This window comes from Trypanosoma melophagium, assembly GCF_022059095.1.
Source record: "Trypanosoma melophagium isolate St. Kilda chromosome Unknown ctg4segment1, whole genome shotgun sequence".
Taxonomy (NCBI): Eukaryota; Euglenozoa; class Kinetoplastea; order Trypanosomatida; family Trypanosomatidae; genus Trypanosoma; species Trypanosoma melophagium.
The window spans coordinates 746,548-763,650 of NW_027125179.1; the positions used below are offsets into that span (position 1 = coordinate 746,548).

The window sequence follows — 17,103 nt, forward strand, 5'->3', positions numbered from 1 at the left end:
GGAAAAGAAAGAGTGAGATATGCATGAATGGTGTAGAGAACATATTCATTGCTAATTGATACGATGATAAAGAATGTGCTTACTATCGTTAACAATTAAAAGGAAAAAAAAAACAGTAGCAGCAGCATGGATGCACAAGTCAAGAAGGGGAAATAAGACGTGTTCAGATCTGTTTCTCACTTTATGTATATATATATACATATATATATTCATTCGCCTGTACTGTCCTCTGCCTCCAATTCTTCTTGTTTTCGCCGTGTTTGTTACACAGACACCTGTAAATGGTAAAAAAAAAAGAAAATGCGTGAAAAGGAAGAACAACAAAAAAAGAGGCGAAATCGCCAAACAATGGGAAAGAGACATATATGTATCTATAGATATACAAAAGCATATCTTTTTTTTCATGTGTGTCAGTTTATTCACGTTTATCCGTGTGTTGCAGGAGGGGGAAAAACACGAAACAGCTCGCATAACCAAAAGAACACACAAACGAAAACAAAACGTAAGAAAAAGGAATGCAGCGGCCAAAAATGACTACACGAAAACAGCAATGAAAAAAAAGCTCACAAGAAAAACGCACCAATGAAACGAAAGAGAGAGATAGAAAACAAGCACAACGGTCAATGGTAGCACTCACAACAACAATAACAAAAAGAAAAAAGCAAGGAAAATGCCACAACCTACCACCAAGGCAATGCAAAAAAAAAAAAAACGAAACAACAACCAAGTAAAATGCGACATTTATAACATTTTCGCCGATACTTTTTGGTTCTAATTTTTTTTTCCTTTTTTCTCCTCGTTTCACTATCAACTAACACGCAAACCACAGAGGCGAGAGGATGAGACAGAGAATGTAAAACACCAAGAATTAAAACACTACTGTCGAAAGAGGATCACGGGACCAGCCAGGTCACAAAACCCAGGTGGATGCAAGGCAAAAAAAAAAAAAAAGTGACCAATTGCACACCGAGAAAAAGATAAGTAAAAATATGAGGCAGAGGCGGAAATACAACAACACAGAGATAAAAATAAACTATTCTGTTCACTTTTCCTTTTCGCTGAATGCATGCTATCATAAGAATAATAAATGTACATGTGCCAATTCTACGGACAGCCACATTATACAATTCGATTCATCAAAGCCTACACATCTTTTTTATAGCAAAGAAGAAGGAAAGACAGTCCAAAACAAGAAAAAAGGGGGTGTCTAAAACAAAAAAAAAAAACAGTAAGGGCAAAATAGAGGGTGACAAGAAGATCAAAAAGAGTGAGAGGAATTTTAAATACCAGTCACAATTCCGTCTTCTGTTATTTACCATTTCTTTTTTTTCTTTTTTTTTCCTTTTCCTTCATTTTTTTTTTTTTCTTCTCCGCATTCTCTTACAAGGGAATCATTATTCTTATTTATATCACAGACTCAGACATCCCACATCTGTTTGTCGGTATTATCTTAGTCTGTCTCTGAACTACAAAATGTTTCTTTCGCACCTCTTCCTCGTCTTGAGTTTTAACACTTTAAGCCACACAAACATACACATCCACACACATAGGCTTACATCTATAATAATAATAATAATAATAATAATAATAATAATAATAATAATAATAATAATAATAATAATAATAATATGTGCCGGATATTTGTCCTTGTATTACACTTGGTGTATCTCAAAGTCTCTGTATACATCACTGCACGCACCCCAGTCGGTTAATCCTGTCAGGTTCACCACTAATAAATAAATAAGCATGTACAAATATATGTAATGATTGTGGTGGAGTGTATTTCAGGGATATTTATTATTCAATCACACATATGTATTTCTCCTATTTGCCTCTTATCAACCCCCCGCTCACTTTTCGCACAAGCATACATACACAAAAAAAAGACACAGATATAAACACAATCAGATGCACATACATACACATAGACGGATATATACACACACTGTACACCCAATAGACGCATATACATGTGGCAGTTCCTTTTTTCACTCTCAACTCTCCATTCTGTCATTAGCCGGGTTTTTTCGCCTACACCATTCAAGAGAAGAAATATAGTGAATGGTGGAAAATGCGACAGCTTTGCTCGCAATCAGTCACATGTCACCCTACAAAACGAGGAGTGCACGTGCAAGAGAACGAGCAAGCAAGAGAGAAAGGGAGAGAGAGAGAGAAAGAGGAAAAAAGTTGAAGAGAGTGACAGCTTCTCCGAGAAAAGAAGAAGCGGAAAAGGAAAAAAAAATTCTGCGGAATGATTCACATAGAATGGCGAGTGGTAAAAAAAAAAAGAAGAATAAAGTAATAATAGAGTGAAATAAAAAGAAGAGAGAGAGAGAGAGAACATCAAAGCAATCTGATCCTAATGGGCCTAGCGAATTTTTCTGCCCTTTCATCATACCGATAGCCAAGCGTAACAGCAATCTAACGATTTCTGCCCTTCACTTCACATGCCGATGTTCCTTTATTTTTTTTTTCTTGTTATTTTCGTTTCCTCTCCTATTTACCCCTTCCCTCTCTTCTATTTGTGTGAAAGACGTGTGCCGTTCACACCATAGCGTGACACAGCTGGTCTGACATGATGAATGGACCGCCCTGCATCTGATGATCGCGCAGCCACTGTTGTTCGACTTGCTCCATTTCCAAGACCTGAGCGGGTGGCGGCTGAGGAGGTCGGGCGTGCGGCAGTCGTAGAAGACGCGTGCGTTGTGGTGCCGCTTGTCTGCGTGGATTCCCGAGCCTTTTCCCGTCTCTCCTCTGCTGTCGCGGCAACTCCTGATGGGGTGGTTGTACTGTTATTATTTGATCCTGTGGTGGAGACGCCTGGGTGTGTGCGGGTGCCGGTGGTCTCGCCTTCGCCCTTTGTGTTTGGTGCGCCCACCGCCTCCCGTCGCACCTTTCGCCGGGCGTTTGCAATCTCCTGGTACAACCGCTCTCTGTACTCCTGCATGGTGAATCGCGTGTCGTCTGGGAGGGAGATGGTGATGGGGCCGGGGGCGACCGGCTCGTCCTGCGCCTTGTGGAAGGCCGCGACGTACGGGTGCTCGAGCGCCTGCTCCGCCGTGAGCCGGGCGTTGGGGTTGAAGCGCATGAGTTTCTCCACCAAGTCGAGGGCGTCGGGGGAGGCCTTCGGGAGGAGTTCGGCGAACGTCGTCACCTGCGAGCGGCGAATATCCCGCAGCATCGCCTCCGCAAACTGCGAGTTGGTCGCGGCAATGTCCTCCGCCGTGGGCTCGCCAAGGACGCTGATGATCAACTCCAGCTGTTTCATCGTTGTGCGGCCGGGGAAGATCGGCCGGCCTAGAATTAACTCCGCCAGAATGCAGCCAACAGCCCACATATCAACACCCTTTGTGTAGCGAGTGGAGCCAAGAAGAATCTCAGGGGGGCGGTACCATCGTGTCATAATGTAATCCGTCAGCACAGGACGTGCCACCTGCTCCTTCTCTAGAGAGAGAATTGAGCGCGCTAAACCAAAATCCGCTACCTTCATCGAACAGTCACTATTTACAAGCAGATTTGACGGTTTCATATCACGATGCAACAACTCAGCAGAGTGAAGATACTTCATAGTTTTAAGCAACTGATATATGATAAACTGCTTGTGGATGTCTTCAAGAATATTGGCACGAATGACTACATGGAGATCAGTCTCCATATATTCAAAGACAAGGTATATATCCTTATCGTTAGTAGCGCGATGTACGTGAAGAAGTTTAATAATATTTGGATGCTTTAAAGCTTGGAGAAACATAATTTCTCGAAATGTGCGTTGTGCATCCGTAGCATTTTGAAATGCGTCATATATTTTCTTTAGGGCAACCACCTGATGGGTTCGACGATCAGAAGCTCGCCAAACAATACCATATGCCCCTTGTCCTAACTGTGCCTGAATCTCGTACTTTCGGAGAATATGTGGCTCTATTTCAGACGACATGATGATTTTCTCTGGGATTTATAGCGTACACCTCCCAAATACGTATATACCCTTTGTTTTGTGGATTTGTGTAATGTATATGTATAACTTTCTCCTTCAAAACTGTAGTGTCTCGTGTATGTGTTTTTCCCCCTTTTTTCTTTTTCGTTTCTCCTTTTTTTCTTATTTATTTTTTTTTTCCTTTTTCTTTGTTTATGCTTCTGTTTTTCTTTCTCTTGTTGTTCTAGTTGTTGACTTTTTTTTCCTCTTGACTGTACTAACCTATTGATTCTTCTATATACTTTTTCTTTCCTTTTATCCCCTCCTTCCTTTTTTTTTTCTTTTTTTCGTTCTTCCTCCTCTTTACTTCCACAAAAAAAAAAAAGGATATCCCTATTCGAGATATATCTCTACCGTAAGGGCAAGAAAAAAAAAATGTCATATAAAATAAAAATAAAAAAAAAGAAGTAACAGGGAAAAAAATTTACACAAAGTCATACACATAGAAAGAAACTTTAACTCTTACTCCAAACATTCCACTACCACTCTAACCCTCCTGTTGTGACAAGTACAGAAGTAGAAGGGAAAAAAAAATGATAAAGGAGTGCCAAAGAGTTCCAGATATTTTGCTCACTCCCTTACTGCATTGCCGAAGGCAAACATATATCCGAAGAAGTAGGTAAATTCTCAAACAGGTGCAGAAACAAGCCAAAAAAAAAAAATCGTCATGATCAAGTAGAGATAGAAAGCCACAAAAAAAAAAAGAAAAGAAGGAGAGAGGGAGATAGAAAATCTGTGTATCTGTATGCAGGCATAGTTTCATTCAATATAGAGAGAACCCAAGCAGAAATTGCCAAAATCACAATATCCACTTAAAAAACAACAAACAATAAATTAAGAAAACGGTATTAGTGTCTCAAAGATGAGTCACATGAAGAAAGATACACAAATGTCCGTTCTCACTCCTTGTTATGTAGGCCCTCTTGAACGTTGACGTATGGCTTTTTGTTTCCTCCCAATCTCCTCCACAACTTCTTTTTGCAGTACCCCGAGAGAATCTACTGTGAGTTCAGGTATCAACGATACAATAGCAGTGAGAATCGCCCGTTGTGTTTGAATTGTTGTGTAAGACGTACCATCGGACAGACCTTCAAGACTAACTACTCTTGATCCATCATCTTCCTTGCCTTCACTATTTCGAATTTCCTTATCTTTTTCTTTTTTCTTCTCCTTTTCCTTTTCCTTTTTATCCACCCTATCTTTATCATCATCGATACTACGTCTACTTACAGCACCACTAGAACGTCTTTCAACTGATTTGGGAGTTGCTACACGGTGAGGTACTGCCGTTTGGGAGACCACTTTTGCAGGTGGCCCAGCTATTATTGGTGGTGGGGTTGGTATTGGTGTTGCGATGGGTTTTGCAGTCTGTACTCCCCCTTCTTCTGCAGTGGATGGTGCCTCATCTACCACCGGTGTATTTCCCTGTTTTAGCATCTCTTGCATAACCTTTTCAGGGAGTCTTTCCATAGCTTCTTCTCGTTCCTTTTTAGTAACCTCAATACTATCAAGCTGCCGAAGATGTGGGCAACAGTTGATAACAAAATAGCGATAGTTTGGATCTGTCGCACAAGGATTATCTAAAAGCCAGAGTGTATGCAGATGAGGAAGGTCTTTAATGTACCTAACCTCTGAAAGAGACTGAATATTGTTCTTTCGCAAATATAACTCGCGTAGTGAAGTGCATGATGCGAATGGACTCATTGTCGATACATGGTTAGATGATAGCGAAAGAACCTCAATGCCTGTAATCTTCGATATTATAGACACATCAGTGAGTCCCTTACTCCAGAGATTTAAGTTTCGCACTGCCGCCAAGCTGGCGGCCTTGGTCGTTTCCAAGACGAACTGCTCTTTTAATATCATACAAACAATGTACTATGGAATTCGCTTTGTCTGAAAATTATTTTTTTTTCTACCTATTTCTCACTCTTTCTCTCTCTCTCTCTCTCTCTCTCCCTCTATCTATCTATCGATCTAATTCAATTGTTTTGTGAGAGATTAAAAACCCAAAGACAAAAAAAAAAGAAGAAAGAAAAAACAAGGAGGATAAGAGTGTGTACTTCAGTACGTAAAACACAGAATAAATATTACATATGACAATACGACTAGCTAGGGCAGTGCTCAAGGCAAGAAGAAGAAGAAGAAAAAAGAAAATGTAGAAATAAATTTTCATGTCTTCTTCACTCATCAAGTTAAATAAGCCACACATGTTCACACCCACGAAGGTAAACCACAAGGACCCTCACACTCTCCTTTTTGTTTCACTTCTTTTTTCACTCTCTCTCTCTCTCTCTCTCTCTCTCTCTCTCTCTATTTTTTCCTCCCATTTCAATTGATCATCTCTGTGAGTAAATTTCCAGCACTATGGTTCTTTCATAGTCAGCACATAGAGCGACTGTAATTACGATGAGTCTGAACTGCTGTTCTTGTTGTTGTTGTCAGCAGGTATCTCGTCAACGGTTGGATTCACCGGTGCCGGTGTAGTTCTCCGGTCGCCATGAATCACAGCCACCTGCCCATGCGGTGGCTGAACTTGGATGTAGGGAAAGTAAAAGTGTTTGTTGCATGACGGTTCCAACTGTGGACTGAGTCGCAGTCGTCCATTCACGCAAACCACATTTCCCTCCTTAATCTTTTGCTTTACTTCAGCGGAGAAGAGCTCTCCAAAACAACGAATGGTGTGGTGATCCTTCTCTACCACCACCTCCTGTGTTGGGTGTGTGGTGTCAATGCTCGTCGTGGTGAGAGTAAACTGGGTAACGGCATCTTCGTACACAAACCCGCTCTGGATGTCATGTACTACACCCACCAAAGTCACGCTGTTAACACTCTTACAACGGCGTGTAACGGTTTGTCGCAGTAGCAGGCGACGACAAGTGAGAGAAAACATATGATTTCGTGTCTTTTGTTTTGCTATTATTCTCTTTTATAGGAGGCTATAGAATGCAACTAACTTTTACAATGCTTTGAACTTGTTCGTCTTCCCACACCTCTCCTTCGCCTTTTTTTTCTTCTCTCTCTCCCTGTGCGTGCGTAAGTAGGTAGGCACGAATGAACAAATGAATGCGCGGGAGAGGAAAAGAGATAGTATGTATGTGCAAGACACACTATGTAACAAGCCCCCCCCCCCCCAAAAAAAAAAAAAAAAAAACGCAAAAGAAGAAAGAAAATAATGGCATGCACAACAAAAAAAAAGAAAAAAAAAGTAAAATAGGCCCCTTCACGCACACACACACACACAAAGAGAGAAAAAGAACTAGAAATACTCAGTCAGACACGAATAATAGCGTTGATAAAATTGAAATGATAAGAAACAAACAAGACTCAACGTTATATAGCAACGTAAAAAGAGAGACTCATTCCACACCTTCAACTAACCACCCTTTTAATCTGCGAGAACGGCGAGTGCGCTAGTCTCGAAGGTTGGTGTTGGTGGAAGCACCAATACGGGGACTTTGTGTGTTGTGGCGCTCTTGGCCTCATAGCGCTCCTCCAGCCGCAGTCGCCCGCTGGCCACCACCCGCCGCCCGACGAGTCGCCGTGCCGCCTCTTCGGCCCCCGCCGCCCCCTCCGCCCGCCACCACACCGCCAGCGGCAATACTTCTTTTTTTCTCTTCCCTCTATCCTTTTCTCTTTCCTCGCCGGGCGGGGCCTCCACCACGTCCAGTATGAACTGCAGGAGGGGCCGCCCCTCCGCCCCAACGGCGTGGCCAAAGTCCACCCGCCGTACGACACCTTCAATGTGGGCAACAGAAGCAGCAGCCGATGAAAGGGCAACACTAGGCCCTTCCACGCAATGCGACGCGAAACGGATTCGATTTCCTACCTCGTTATAGATACCGCTACTGCTACGGGGATTGCCATTACTGTTGTTACTGTGGCTGCTGCTCATCGCAGAGGATTGTCTAGCGCCCAATGGGTCCGCCACCGAAAACGATGCAAAGGCACTTAAATCCTCCATCTCACTTTCATTTTGTAGTGCCCCTGATGCGGCAGTTCTGGTTGGTGCAACTCCCAAGAAGCCAGCGGCATAAGCAACACCAACAGCATCACGCAGCGTGCATATCCCTTTCTGCAATAGAGGTGAAGTCGTACGCAAGAACATATTTAGAACACACACAGACTCTCAGGAGTCTTTTTTTTTTTCCTGTGAAACAACCGCAGGCACAAAAAGACACAAGAACGCCAATAGAAAGAAAAGACCCAGTCACCCAAACACTAAAAAAATTTAAAGAAAGAGAAAGATAAAGAAAAGGAAAAACAAACACCCACATACATCAAATGAGAAAAAAAAACCAACATAATCCAGTTGTATGTAAAATTAAACAATAAAATAAAAGGCAGTATACCCTCATTCTCTTTTTCTTACTTTTTTTTCCTTTTTTTTGTATTAGAACAGCAAAAAGTTACCACATTCTTGTTCTGGCATCCATAGGAGCTCTTGCTGTATGCGATATCAATTTAGTGTCATTCTGTAAACCATACAGTTTTGTAGAGGTGAAGCGCTTTTCCTGTCGTCTTTTTGCCCGTTCCCAATTATATGAAAAAGAGGATGGAATGACAGTTTTCGAATAAATACCGAATTTACATATACCTTGTCGCTCATCACGAGCTGAAGAAGACAACCCTAAAAGAACCTTTTCAACAAGCTTGCTCCCCATTCCAACGAATTCACCACGTAGAATATACCAGTCTTCCAACGCTTCACGTTCCAGTTCTACACGAAGTAGCTTTTCTAACAATATCAATCGCTTCAAGCGTTCCAAAACAAGAGCCGGAGGAGGAATAATAACAAAATCTATTTCTGATGAGCGAGGTTCTCCAATATCAGCACGTGGAATTGTCCTTATAGAAGACTGCTGCAAGTTTCTACCACGAAAGAATTTTTTTGCACGTAAAAAATGAGAATCAGAGGAAACTTTCGGTGGGGTATGAAATGCTGCAGGTTTACTATGAATATTCGTACTAATATTCCATTTTGTCCTTCCACTCTTTCTATTTAGTTGCTTATCTCTATCTCTACAAAACGAAGGAGAGACACCATTACATGCAGGCCATTCATTTGGCAGAGAATCACAATTACCAAAAGAGGGTGAAATTAATACACTTGGCCTTTGAGAAACTCTGTGGGAAAAATTACTCTTCCCACCCTTGTAATTGCTGCTGATATTTTCATTATTACTATTTTCTAAGAAGTTTGTTTTGCCATCAATTATGCCATCCCACCACTTCATCGGAGAGCAGCTAAGCTGGGGGGACTCATTTTCCCTCACATACTGTTCCACTGGTGTATCAATTATTATGTTACCAGCTTTATGTGAAGATTCATTGCGACAAGAAGAGTGACTTGTATTCAGACCAGCGGAATAATGTTCACGTGTTAAACCTTCCTTTACCGCAAGAGCGGTAGAGGATTTGTACATCCTGTAAAGTTTCTTTCGTTCTTCATTTTCCACAATCTCAACTTCAGTACGACCCATTTCGTTCTCCATGTCCAGCATGCAAGCGACAGCGGTGGATATCGGCTGCGGTTCCCCTGTACCACTACTCATTACTCACCCCTTGCACCTCTATTATCGCATTCCGTAGCCTGTGCAACTACTTCTAATACTTCAACTACTACTATCACCACGATAACAGGAAAAAAGAAAGTAGCAAATAAGATTAAACGAAATACTCGAATTATTAAAGTGATCAAGCTTCATAAATGACCCAATACAGAAAAGAAAGCGAAGATAGTAAAGAAAAAAAAACTCGAAACGTGAAGCAACAATCAGTTCGCCCTGTCAGAACGAAAAAGAAAAAAAAAACGAATTCAGCTAACTACAACACTACTTTGAGCATAAGGAAGGAGAGAGAGAGAGAGACACTAAATATAGGAGAGAATTAAAAAAAAAGAAACGTGCAGAACTGTTCCTCCTAAACTAGAAAAAGGATTCCAAACATAATTTGATACTGTAAAACTACCCTTCTAATTCATTCATTTTTTCTTTCTCTGGATAAAGAGCAGCAATAGCGCAGTATCGATTTCAACACGCAGATAAGTTATTTTACTGACTCTTCCATGTTACCACGATAGAATCACTAGTACTGGAACCTCTCTATCCCTCTTTCTTGTTCTTTTTTTTTCTCCTCGTCCTCCTTCATACTCTTTCATGACGCTCTTCTTTTATTTAATTTTCTGAGGTTTTCTATAAACCTTCTTTCAGACACACGCAAACACATACACGACCCGTTCACTTCAACTCACTCATGAAGATGCATTCCCTATAATTGTAGCAGAACCTCATACAAACTCTCTACGTTCCGGAGAAGCATTACGCCCGTTATATCACCCACGCATCTGAAATACCACGTTATCTGCTACGAGACAACAGAAGCCAAGAAAATGTAAAGCATCAAAATGTTCCTCAACACAGAGGGAATCGCTAATGCTACCATCCACACCGTAACATTACGTAGTAATCCGAGCATTACACAAGTTGCAGCAGAAAACTTCTTGATGATGTTGACTTGACAACCATTATAGAATACACCTGCCAATATGTAAATAAGTATGGAGAATAAGCACGCGGTGCTATAATGCATCCGATCAAAGGCAAGAATAACATCATCGTAGGGGACAAGGAGATCTGCTGTCGCATTAGCTACACCATCAGGTAGGTCTCCAACAATATTATGGACAAAAGGAGCAGATGGGAAAAGTTGCAACACTGCAAGTAGCATGAGGGTCATCCCTACACCGTAGGCGCCTTCAGTACCAACCATCTGAAGGGGTGGTATGTGATACAAGTTTGTCAACCGTTCCTCACAGACACCCTGATAGGCGTGCAGAAGCTGCGCTGAAACATAAGCACTGCACCTGGGAGTGGGTTGCTATTGGCCCTGCCCACCCTTGTATTTGTATTTCTTGTTGGAGACACCCGCATAACGGTGCTGATACCAACAAGTGTGAGACCAATGACGACAACCCCAATACCGGTGCACTCCCGTCGTGAGAAGGAGCGATTAAGCCATAGGTATGATAGGGCGGCGATGAAGACGACGAGGCAGAGGAGCTCCGCGACGAACATGGCGAGTGCCTGGGCGAAGGTGTACGTGTAGGAGCCGAAGCGGGCGGCGAGGCCGTACGCCCATTTGACGGCGACCGCCTGGAGAGTCCCCCACGCAATGTACACGCGGCGAGGGGGCGAGGAGAGCCACAGACGGCATATATCCACAACCCCCTGAGTCAAGAAAGAAAAAAAGAAAGGAGAAAAAAGGTAAAGAAAAGAAAAAGAGAAAATACATGGAATAGAAAGAAAAAAAGAGTTTTTTTTTCTGGGTAGAGGAAAGAGGAGTGTCTTTGACCGCGTCGCTGGGCATCAATCCCAAGGAGAAGGAAATGGAAGAGACGAAGAGGTTGAAAACACACCCATGATCGAAGATATTTGCGGTACACTTGTTAGCGGTAAAAAAAAAATTGGGAAATAACGAATATTTCTACGAGACACACACACAGAAAAACAAAATTTTCTGCACGGATGTGCACATATACAGAAGTCAACATGGTTTTTCCCTTTAGTTTTTTTTTTTTACTTATCCTCCGTATTTTTATCCCATTTTCCTCTCACCAGAGTGAAGAGACATCCTCTGTTATCACCTTTCCATTTTTCCCACACACACACATGGAAAGCAAAAAGCAAAAAAAAAGAAAAAAAACGAGTACATCAAGAGGAATTTTTTAAACTGGCTCTCCCGGACACACACACACACAGAAACCAGCTTCCTATCTGCATGCCCGACGTCCAAAATATCAAGAAGGCAAAAGAAAAAAAAAACTCAAAAAAATTGACTAGTAGTAAAAAAAAAAGCAGGTTCACACAACACATCAACAATTTTCAGAAATAACAGCGTGGTGCGCATGGATCCTCTCTGTCTTAACTTCCCCATTTACCAATGAAAGAAAAAAAAGAAGGGGCGATCCAGAAAAAAAAAGAAACAAAACACTCATTCGCATGCACTCTCTAAGAACGAAAGTATTCATAAATCGTGCTGACAAAGTAGAAAAAACATCATCTTCATCTTCATCAGGGCCTATGGAGACAGTAACCGTTTCTTATATATTAAACGTTTGTGGAATTGATTATTCGCTCAATCCAAATTCACTCCTCCCTATTTTTGCTTTCAGAAAAACATGCTATTATTAATAATAGTAATAAAAAGAATTAGATTTGAATGAAGTAAGATAACAAGTCCACAGACATAAATAAATAAATAAAAACGACTATGCCGCTAATAATGATGATGCTGTCTCTGTAGAAGAAAAATAAAAAAAACTACCTCTGTTAGCTGTTGTAACAGCTGTAACAAAACCAGAACAAAAATATATTCCCCCCGTAATACCATATCCTCTGGCCTATATAAATATATATATATATATATATATATATATATATATGTCGTTTTGGATATTCAGTTCGTTTTCTTTTGTTTTTTCTGTTTCAAATTCCTTTTCGAGTAAAGATACCATAGGAACTGGGAGGACGAAAAAAGGTTGCGGTACGTCCCCACTACTACGCAGGAAGAGATCAAAATAAAAAAAAAGGTATTTCGGGGAAAAAAGGAAAGAAAAGAATACAACAACAACAAAAAAAGTCTGGAAAAGAAAAAGACTATAGTTGCTACAAGCAGAGCATTACTTCTTCTAGTGAACACGTGGAATCACAACTCAGTAAAGCCCATAGAAATCGAGGTTTATCTCTTTTTTTTATCCTATCTTTGTACAAAAAAAAAAAAAAAAAAACGGAAGTATGAGTGATCATGCTGCTGTTTTTTTTTTTTCTTATTTCCTAATCAATTTTATCATATTTTGATTGCCTGATTTAAACCAGTGAAAAGGGGTTTTCTCATTAGCCACAATCTAGGCTTTCACATCTCATAGAGTGCCGCAATACAGATAAATTGAAGTTCTTCTCTCATGCCCTGTATTTCATGTTACATATTTCACTTCCACGAGTACTCGATTCGGCCCTTTAACTTTTTCCTATATTTCACTGTCGTTGACAATTTTATTCATTCCTTGTTTTACGCATACGTAAGTGTTCTTCTTTTGCTGGGTATTTTAATTACTTCAAGAATGTCTACATTTCTCGAAAATAAGAAAACCGAAATAAAAGAAGAAAAGAAAAGAATATATATATATATATATATATATATATATATATATATATATATATACACTTCATTTTTTCCTCAAGGTCTATAACGTTCCTTTCTTTCTTCTTCTTTCTGGCATCTCATCTTCGCCGTGTTATGATATATTCACTGCAGCTATGTCCCCTTCTGTCGCTTCATCTCACCATATAGAATCACACTGCGGTGGTAGTCGGTATTGCGGCACCCTGGCGGGAGCAGACTTGCTGGCACCCTGCGCAGACATTCCCGTGCTGTTTCAGAGGCCCGACAGCGTCCTGTTCTGCGAACGTACGTGACACACACCTCCCGCGCCCGCAGCCAACTGCTGCACTCCTTGCCAAAGAGATTCGCCCGGCGTGGTTGTGTTTCATTCAGCTCCTCCGGTTGTTTCTGCAGTGATTGTAATTGTTGTTGTGGTGGTGGTTTGTGTGATTGGGGATAGGCGTGCAGCAGGTGTGGGCGTCCGTGCATTGGGACCGCGCGGCGGGTGTTCCGCCGTGCTGTGTTGAAGTGCTGCAGGAGACACTTCAGTGGGGCATCCTCTTGCGAGGGGCACAACTGTTGAATCTCCGCATCGCAGACGGAATATAAAAAGTACGGTGCAGTTTTTGGTGGGGCACGTTGGGGGATGCGGGTTTGTATCGGTGTGTGATCGGCCGACACCATCAGTAATGAGAGAAGAACAAGGGCAAGGATCTCCACAACGTTCCGGGACATTTGCTGTCTACTCTCTTCTCCTAGTAGAGAAAAGAACAGATATTTATTTTTTCTTATTTGTCTTTTTTTTTTTTTAAGGGGAGGGTGGGTTTATTTCTACCCTATTTTGTTAGCAGGGAACAGAAAGGTAGTTATGAGAAGAGGACAAAGAAGAAAAAAATACATTTTTATCGAAAAAGAGAACAATAACAAACGAAAAAAAAAACAACAGAAACAAGAATAATAGCTATAGCTATTGTAAACCCATGAAAAAAGGATAGTATACACAGTGACTCATGAGAAGATTATTCACCAATTGTACGCAAATAGAAATGCATCCGGGTTAATATATATATAATGCCTTCTCAATCCCTTTGTTTTCTTTTTTCTCCGTATGTAAGCTTGTTTACCGTCCATCTCTTTCTTTTACCTCATCTGTGTATGTATTTTTTTGTTTTACACAGCGTCACTGAAAAAAGAAAAAAATGAATAAAAGCATAGATAAGGTGATTCTACGTCGTACTACCCTTCTTCTTTTTCATTCTTCATAGCGTCCACTTCAATTTCCGCCTTAATGGCATCCACTGCTACATTAAGAAATATAAGAAGAAAGATACTGCCCAAAGTGACAAAAGCCACCTGTGGAAAAAATACCCAGTTAGGGTTTGCTGTATCCCACATAACCCATCCGGTGTAAAAACTGTGCTGTAATGGCACTACCAGCAACAATGTGTAGACAGGAACAAATATATTTGCTTTACGCATTCGTTCAAACATCGTTATTTTCCTATTCTCCTTGGATTGTTTGTCTGACACCTCCAAAAGAGAATACAAGAAAAGTACACCCAATGAGTAGTCTGAAAGAGCTATATTACAGCGACATAGTTTACTGACACAGATAGCAAATAAAACCAAAAACGATCGTCGATCTCCTGGAATTGAACTTCTTTGAACTCGTTTCGATTCTTGAACTTCAGCAGGAAGTGCAAGTGCTAGTGGAAGTGTAATAACTGCTGGGAGTTGAATTTGAAAAACATCTATGCAGCGTCCAAATGCGGGAAGAATAAGAAGACGCACATACCACATCACCCCATTGTCAGGTGGGGCATAAAGAGAAGTCTTATCACCTAAAGTTCCCCAATACCAGAGATAAACAAGACCCAATCCACCCACACCAACAGCACCTAAAAGAGAAGCCATAAGACCAATTCTTGGACTTGGAGTTCCCACAGGAAACCATAGCGCTACAATTAGAGCAATAAAAGAAAACCCTAATATAGGTTGAACTAATCTTGCAACGTAGATCAAGTAGGGACGTTTTCTTCGTCCAAGACAACACTGAATCAGAAGAGCCAGTAAGAAATGCTCTACAGGTGCCAGAGATTCTAAAACTGGCAAGAAAATCATTACGGGATTCAGCACAAAGAGAGAAAAAGTTATTTGAGGCATAGCAGACGGCCACTGACTCACAAAAAATGCTGTTACAGCATCAAAGAAGCACAATAGAATTACATACACCATACTTGGTGCTACTGGTATATATTCAGCATACCATGGTGCAATACCACCAAGAAATTCAGGAACAGCACCAAAGTGGTGTTTCCAAAAAACAGCCTCTTTCCATACTTCAGCACCTGTATTAGGAGTTGTAATACCAAAGTGGTATGGAAGAGAAATATAATCAATAAAATTATACACAAGTAATCGTACGGCAAACGTTACGAAAGCAGCTACTAACGGCGATGTCAGAATCTTTTCAGTTAACATCCCCATTTAATTATTGTAATACCTTTCTCCCTTCCCTTTATTATGTATTGCAGAGGATGTCTGCCTAGTGCTTAAATTTCACGAAAAAAAGCATAGAAAAACAACAGTAGTAATAATAGCAATTATTGAAAACAAGAAAACATGATAATTACAAGAGTGAAGCAAAACAAACAAACAAACAAAGAATCAAAAGAAACATAGAAAAAAAAAAAGAAAAAAAAAATACAATCTGCAGAATTTTTTCGGTTTCTTCTCATGAAGAATAAAGTGAATTAAATTCCCACCTATAAAAAGTGTGAAAAACTCTCTATGCTGGTCAAACAGTTTCTATGGATACCACAATAACTTCTGTGGTTATTAGTATGCAAACAAAGCCTGATATGTTACAGTGCCTTGTACTACATGTATAAAACTAGAAACACATAAATGCATTTTTCAAAAGATTTCATTATGATCAATGATTAATATCAAAAGGAGGATGCCAAGTATCTTGAATGGATGAAACATTTTTAAGTTTTAGAAGGTGCGTAAATACAGTATGTCGACGTGGTGGTGGTTTGGCAAAACTCAAAAGACGTTGTTTCTTACCATCACTACTACCAATAGCACCGGCAGTACGTCGTTTTTCTGCTTTGGTTTTTGTGTCTTCCTCAAATACAACAGTAGCGCATACGTTAGGGTTCTTGGCGAGTTGAACGACAGGTCCCCAGGAAAGACGAACAAAGTCATACTTACGTGGCAAAAGAAAGAAATGATGAAGATGTGAACGTACCCAGGACATAACTTTTGGATCACTTGGATATCCACTCCCAACATCTATACCGAGTCGCTCAATGCGAGAATCACGTTCAATTTTTGCCACAACAGAAGCAGCTGCCACAATAGGAAACTTTGATTCTGCCTTTTTTGCTACTGTAACACGTAAGTGTGGAAATCTTCCTGAAAGTCGTTGCTGGTAAGACTCAGGTGGTCCAACTGTATCAATGTATGCAGCAACTAACATACCTGAAGCTTCCAATGTAGCATTAGAGATAATATTAATGGCTGTGTTATGACTAAGTGTATTAAGATTGGTCCCATGGACACCTGTCATAGCAGCAGCAATTTCAGTGGGTGTAATAACGACTGTAAAAGTACGGAAGGTCTTGAGTTCCTGTAATTTCTTCAGTGCATCCTTTCGCTGACCCTCACCTAATACTTTACTGTCATTCACTCCACAGTAGTCTACAAGACGGTCATGCTCGTGAAGTGCAATTATAGCCCCTGTATATACCATAGGACCTATTATTGGTCCTCTCCCCGCTTCATCAATACCAAGCACCATATGATTGTCGGTACAATCCATCGTTTGTATAAACTCAACAACATCAAATTCAATGCTGGTACGATTTCTTTTCGCTCCGCTAAGAGCTTTGCTACTAGTAGAACGCGGTTCAGCCATAGTATTCCTCCTTTTCCTTAAATAAATAAATAAATAAAAATATATA

The 17,103-nt window shown here is 40.7% G+C and overlaps 10 protein-coding genes across 10 annotated transcripts; all 10 read right to left on the minus strand.

The window, feature by feature from the left end:
* Positions 1 to 2,518: 2,518 nt before the first annotated feature.
* LSM04_002097 (Protein kinase domain) lies at positions 2,519 to 3,934 on the minus strand (the record flags this gene model as incomplete). Its single annotated transcript, XM_067339210.1, has 1 exon — positions 2,519 to 3,934. The coding sequence occupies one exon, from the start codon at positions 3,932 to 3,934 to the stop codon at positions 2,519 to 2,521; it is 1,416 nt and encodes a 471-aa protein (XP_067187771.1).
* Positions 3,935 to 4,882: 948 nt separating this feature from the next.
* Positions 4,883 to 5,839, minus strand: LSM04_005379 (uncharacterized protein; the record flags this gene model as incomplete). Its single annotated transcript, XM_067339211.1, has 1 exon — positions 4,883 to 5,839. One exon carries the CDS (start codon positions 5,837 to 5,839, stop codon positions 4,883 to 4,885), a length of 957 nt encoding a protein of 318 aa, XP_067187898.1.
* A 538-nt stretch (positions 5,840 to 6,377) lies between these two features.
* Positions 6,378 to 6,866, minus strand: LSM04_002221 (Primosome PriB/single-strand DNA-binding; the record flags this gene model as incomplete). The annotated part of the gene is made up of 1 exon (XM_067339212.1): positions 6,378 to 6,866. The coding sequence occupies one exon, from the start codon at positions 6,864 to 6,866 to the stop codon at positions 6,378 to 6,380; it is 489 nt and encodes a 162-aa protein (XP_067187776.1).
* Positions 6,867 to 7,361: 495 nt separating this feature from the next.
* LSM04_002349 (uncharacterized protein) lies at positions 7,362 to 8,081 on the minus strand (the record flags this gene model as incomplete). Its single annotated transcript, XM_067339213.1, has 1 exon — positions 7,362 to 8,081. One exon carries the CDS (start codon positions 8,079 to 8,081, stop codon positions 7,362 to 7,364), a length of 720 nt encoding a protein of 239 aa, XP_067187783.1.
* A 301-nt stretch (positions 8,082 to 8,382) lies between these two features.
* Positions 8,383 to 9,528, minus strand: LSM04_005693 (uncharacterized protein; the record flags this gene model as incomplete). Its single annotated transcript, XM_067339214.1, has 1 exon — positions 8,383 to 9,528. One exon carries the CDS (start codon positions 9,526 to 9,528, stop codon positions 8,383 to 8,385), a length of 1,146 nt encoding a protein of 381 aa, XP_067187907.1.
* Positions 9,529 to 10,307: 779 nt separating this feature from the next.
* On the minus strand, positions 10,308 to 10,744 carry LSM04_003860 (uncharacterized protein; the record flags this gene model as incomplete). The annotated part of the gene is made up of 2 exons (XM_067339215.1): positions 10,308 to 10,385; positions 10,424 to 10,744. The coding sequence occupies 2 exons, from the start codon at positions 10,742 to 10,744 to the stop codon at positions 10,308 to 10,310; spliced, it is 399 nt and encodes a 132-aa protein (XP_067187837.1).
* A 29-nt stretch (positions 10,745 to 10,773) lies between these two features.
* Positions 10,774 to 11,341, minus strand: LSM04_005945 (uncharacterized protein; the record flags this gene model as incomplete). The annotated part of the gene is made up of 2 exons (XM_067339217.1): positions 10,774 to 11,127; positions 11,327 to 11,341. The coding sequence occupies 2 exons, from the start codon at positions 11,339 to 11,341 to the stop codon at positions 10,774 to 10,776; spliced, it is 369 nt and encodes a 122-aa protein (XP_067187913.1).
* Positions 11,342 to 13,288: 1,947 nt separating this feature from the next.
* LSM04_008178 (uncharacterized protein) lies at positions 13,289 to 13,870 on the minus strand (the record flags this gene model as incomplete). Its single annotated transcript, XM_067339218.1, has 1 exon — positions 13,289 to 13,870. One exon carries the CDS (start codon positions 13,868 to 13,870, stop codon positions 13,289 to 13,291), a length of 582 nt encoding a protein of 193 aa, XP_067188021.1.
* Positions 13,871 to 14,371: 501 nt separating this feature from the next.
* Positions 14,372 to 15,622, minus strand: LSM04_009696 (GPI transamidase subunit PIG-U; the record flags this gene model as incomplete). Its single annotated transcript, XM_067339219.1, has 1 exon — positions 14,372 to 15,622. One exon carries the CDS (start codon positions 15,620 to 15,622, stop codon positions 14,372 to 14,374), a length of 1,251 nt encoding a protein of 416 aa, XP_067188087.1.
* A 448-nt stretch (positions 15,623 to 16,070) lies between these two features.
* LSM04_001583 (Ribonuclease HII/HIII domain) lies at positions 16,071 to 17,057 on the minus strand (the record flags this gene model as incomplete). The annotated part of the gene is made up of 1 exon (XM_067339220.1): positions 16,071 to 17,057. The coding sequence occupies one exon, from the start codon at positions 17,055 to 17,057 to the stop codon at positions 16,071 to 16,073; it is 987 nt and encodes a 328-aa protein (XP_067187737.1).
* Positions 17,058 to 17,103: the final 46 nt, after the last annotated feature.